General features: G+C 54.9%; 1 protein-coding gene across 1 annotated transcript; it reads right to left on the bottom strand.

Annotated features, from left to right (window-relative positions):
* Positions 1-273: 273 nt before the first annotated feature.
* Positions 274-2,921, bottom strand: LOC131263823 (segmentation protein even-skipped). The gene is made up of 4 exons (XM_058266084.1): positions 2,789-2,921; positions 2,087-2,298; positions 617-1,080; positions 274-550 (listed from the first exon to the last, which is right to left on the bottom strand). The coding sequence occupies exons 1-4, from the start codon at positions 2,919-2,921 to the stop codon at positions 274-276; spliced, it is 1,086 nt and encodes a 361-aa protein (XP_058122067.1).
* Between the last annotated feature and the right edge of the window lie 1,206 nt (positions 2,922-4,127).

The following is a 4,127-nucleotide window of genomic DNA, read 5'->3' as shown; positions in this document are numbered from 1 at the left end:
TACAATTTAACACTACTTCTCTCCAACTATCCCTCCGCTTCCCCTGTCGAGCCTTATCTTCTAAGAGTATGTACAGTTGAACGTTGCGTTAGCACGCAGTACACGCACTGCTTTAGTGATGATAGAAATAAATAAGGTAATTAACTAAACAGGGCCCCGCCTTTTGCCCAGGATGGGGACGAGATTCGACTAAATCGACGCGAAGTCGAAGGCTTACGAACGCTGGCACGCGTTTGATACAAACGAGCCCGTGTCGTGTCTCCGCCGACGCGGTTATGCCTCCGATTTGTAGGGTTTGAACAGCTTAGGCTTCTCCGGCGTGACCGGCAGCACCGTCGTTTGCGGACTGTGCGGCTGGGAGGGGCTGGTGGAGTGGGTGGCGGCCGCAACTGCCGCCGCAGCCAGCAGCAGCCCCTTGGTGGACCCGTTCAGCGACTTGACCGGGCTGACGCTCGCGTTGCTCGAGTTGGACGTCGACGTGGAGGTGTCGAACTTGGACCGATCGGACACGGGGCTCAGTGAGAGGGCCGAGTGCGGCGAGGCGACGGGACTCCGAGTGGTGGCCTGCTGCTGCAGCTGCAGCTGGTGCTGGTGCTGGTGTTGGTGGTGTTGGTGCTGGTGGTGTTGGTGGTGCTGGTGGTGCTGCGGTTGGCCCTGCTGGTGGTGGTGGCCGGCGTCATGGGGCGGGGTGCTGGCCTTGGTCGGGAGGCCGAGCGGTGCGTAGGGCGGCAGGGAGCCGGCCGTACCCAGCATGGCGCTAGCGGCGGGATAGGAGGCAGGGTTCGGACCGGCTCCGGCGCTGGGCAGGGAGGTGGTCCGCTGCGGGATCGGGTAGGGTGCGTAGCGCGGGTAACCGTACGTTGTGAAGGCGTGGGCACCGGTGGGCACGGTCGGCGGTGGAACGAGCGGCATCTGGGTGAGCATCGGGGCCGGCGGGTAGCCGTACGGCATGCCGACCGAGTTGGCCGCGGCCTGGAGGATGGAGGCGGCGAACGCCGGGTCCGAGTAGACGGCGGCGTACGGCCAGGCGACGGCGATTCGCTGCCGTTTGTCCTTCATCCGTCGGTTCTGGAACCAAACCTAGCGCGCAAAATAGAAGAAGGAAAAATTAGAAACGTTAATACTTTTGACAACGTACTGAAGGAGGAATAATCTTCCTCCCTTAGAGATGATTTAGCGAATCCAAAGTGGCTACTAATTGACTCATTGCCCACCAATGCTGGCAGTGGCGTATGATGGCATGCATGCTAATGTGGCGTGACGCATCGAACGAAGTCAGCACACACATTTGACACACATGGTTACCCACGGTTCACTAGAAACCTCCCTCCGCCCGCTGGGAAAAGAAAATAGCTCCCGAAATGAATCACCGCACACTCGGAGGCTCGAGAAATAAACATAAAAGCCGAAAACAAAAAGGAAAGCATAAACCGCGGCGGTACCAAACAGACACTTAGCACCTCGTCGTCGTCGACGAAACTCAGCAGCTTCTTTGCTTCGGCTTCCGAATCCCGAATGCGGCCGGCGAGGCGGTTGCTTGCACAAAAGGCTCAATTATTTATCTTCGGTAGCCACACATCGGCGTTTGTAGCTGCCATAAACATCTCGCGATCGCTGCTCGACTTCGCCGGCCAACTCCAGGATCGGTAGCGAGCACAAAACAAGTATATTTTCTCGAGGTGCGATCGATCGACGGTAGTGTTTGTGTGTATCGTAAAATCACATCCACACCGAAGTCGCAGATGGGAAGGAATGTGGAATCCAGTGAAATGTGCCATCATGACCATTATGGTGATCGTCAGTGATCATCAAAGGGAACGTTCGCGCATCGATCGTGGCACCTTTTTATTGACCTTTATGTCAAATGGGCCGACAAAGGCAGGAGCGTCTTGGGGCCGTCTTGGGACCGTCGGCATCTCGCACGACCCGCGCACACAAAGGCAGGTGATAATTATATTAATTTTATAATAGTTACGATGCGATAATTGCTCGAAACAACAGATGTATCGCGACCGGCACCAACCCTGTAGGAAGTGGGGGGCGGTTCGGCACGGTGGTTGCGGGGAGTGAAATCGTGAGAACTCACCTTGATGGTCGACTCGGGCAGATTGAGCTGGGCGGCCAGCTCGCACCGGCGCGGCCGGGAGACGTAGTTTTCCTTGTAGAACTCCTTCTCGAGGCGCGCCAGCTGGTCGCGGGTGAAAGCGGTGCGGTAGCGACGGACGGACGGGTCCAGAGGTGGCTGCTGCTGGCCGCTCCCGTTGCCACCGTGATCGGAGGATGGTGGGCTGGTGCAGTCTGCAAGGAAATGAGGAGACGTCGTTTTAGCACTCGCTACTTATGGCGGCGTTGAGATGTCGAGACGAAAGGCAGAAGTTCCGCCCGGAAGACGGAAGGCAGATGGGCGAAAGGGAAGCGGAAAAGCGGATCGGACCCAGCCGCGGATGACCCCACTCGCGCCGGGTTCAAGTGGGTTTTCCTGGGCGCGTCTTGGTCGAGCGGGCGCATGGTTTCTAACACATGCTACGCAACATTACGAGCAGCACTGAGTGTTTCCTGCCAGCCGGCTTTGGCAACGGCCACTTTTACGTTCCGCTCCCGGCCCACTTAGGGCCACTTTAGTTCTGTCGCGGCAAGAACAACGACAACAGTACGGCTCAATTAGTTTACAAATCTAATGACCGTGTGACCGCGCGTTCAAAGGCAGGAAGGAAAGAAGGAAGGAAGGAAGGAAGGAAGGAAGGAAGTAAAGGACTTTCGGCCTTGTGTTATGCCTTCCGCTACCTACCGCTGAGTGGAGATAATGGAGGCGACGCCTTTGTGCTGTACTGATGCGCCGCCAGCAGATCCACCGAGAGGCCGCCGCTGGTGTCACGATGCTGCGCGAGCGCGTCCATGCTGTAGTTCCGGAATCCTTGCATCGTATTCTTCTGATAACTGTGGTTTTCACCAAAGACCTTTCCTGCCAGTACAAACTCCCAACTTAACGACGGGAGTTGGCTTCACTGACTGTAGTGAGTTTTGCACTTTTCGCTCCGTGTGTAAACTCCAACATGCACGAATCGGTATCACCATTTAACTGTAGCTAGTAGCTTCTTATACTGTCTGTTCACTTCTGCCGCTGTGCTCTACTTCGCTTACAAATCTTCAACCACCAAACAGTATCTTGTTGTCAAACGTTTTTCAACTTTCAATAAAGCACTCACGTCGATACTTCTCTCTTTCGCGTACACTACGAGTTCGGTCGGTGTGGAATTTCTTGTCGTCGGCACAAATTAACAAAACGGTGCTCTCACACGGACTCACGGCGGTGAACTGGCTGGTGTCGGAAAAAGGTCATCAGATTTTATATCTCCTGCAAATCCTGCACCGTGCAAAGCGACGAATCAGAGGCGTTTCCTCGAGCAACACCACGGAGGGCGTTGCCGAGCGGTGTGTATGAGCAAGCGAGACGACGGGATCACACAGCAGGGACGCAACAGCGTGAGCGCGAGAGAGCGAGGTCGAAAGGAAAGCAAGATGACGGCGGGTTCGCTCGTGGCCGAGAGGTAAACACGCAGGGAAAATAATTGGAAGAAACGGTGTGGCCTATCTTCACAACGTCGCTGGCTGGACGTGAAAGAAGGAGATCGCATGAGCTGGTGAACAACACTCCATGATGGCGAACGTCCTCGGCTTGGTGCGAGCAGTTTGGGTAGCGACCGGGGTTGCGAGGGGCGATTGGAGCGTTTTGTTTGCCGCAAGGATTATTATCCTTTTGCGATTATTAGTGCATGATATGATATAACGCTCGACATCGGGCTGCGTTGGAAGAAGGTGAAGCTTTACGAGGCGAGCTCGCTCTCGTTCGCCTACTTCTTCGCTCCACCCGGCTGTGTAATTCCACGGCATCCGGTGCCAATGGAAAAGATAAAACATTCTATACATACCGTTCGGGGGTCCACTGGATACTCAGCCCCGTTGCTGGAGCTGATGGTTGTAGTTTGTTGCTGTATATTGTTTGTAGTTTTTTAACCTTCCGTTTGCATTCGCAAGCACGACCGACAGCGGTTTGGTTGTGTTGGTTCGTTTTTATAGGGTATAATCGTTTGAATACTCAAATAATTTGATACGCTTGCAAAATTAAT

Source organism: Anopheles coustani, chromosome 2, assembly GCF_943734705.1.
Source record: "Anopheles coustani chromosome 2, idAnoCousDA_361_x.2, whole genome shotgun sequence".
NCBI classification, from domain to species: domain Eukaryota; kingdom Metazoa; phylum Arthropoda; class Insecta; order Diptera; family Culicidae; genus Anopheles; species Anopheles coustani.
The sequence above is the reverse complement of the archived record's forward strand: the minus strand, read 5'-3'. Positions and strand labels throughout refer to the sequence as shown.

Bases quoted from the DNA above. Each gene is read 5' to 3' on its own strand.
- LOC131263823 (XM_058266084.1), bottom strand. From the start codon at position 2,921: ATGCAAGGATTCCGGAACTACAGCATGGACGCGCTCGCGCAGCATCGT. The intron at 1,081-2,086 runs GTGAGTTCTCAC...TTTGCGCGCTAG, and splicing joins TGCCCGAGTCGACCATCAAG to GTTTGGTTCCAGAACCGACG. The intron at 551-616 runs GCACCAACACCA...CACCACTCGGAG, and splicing joins CAGCACCACCAACACCACCA to TCCCGTCGCCTCGCCGCACT.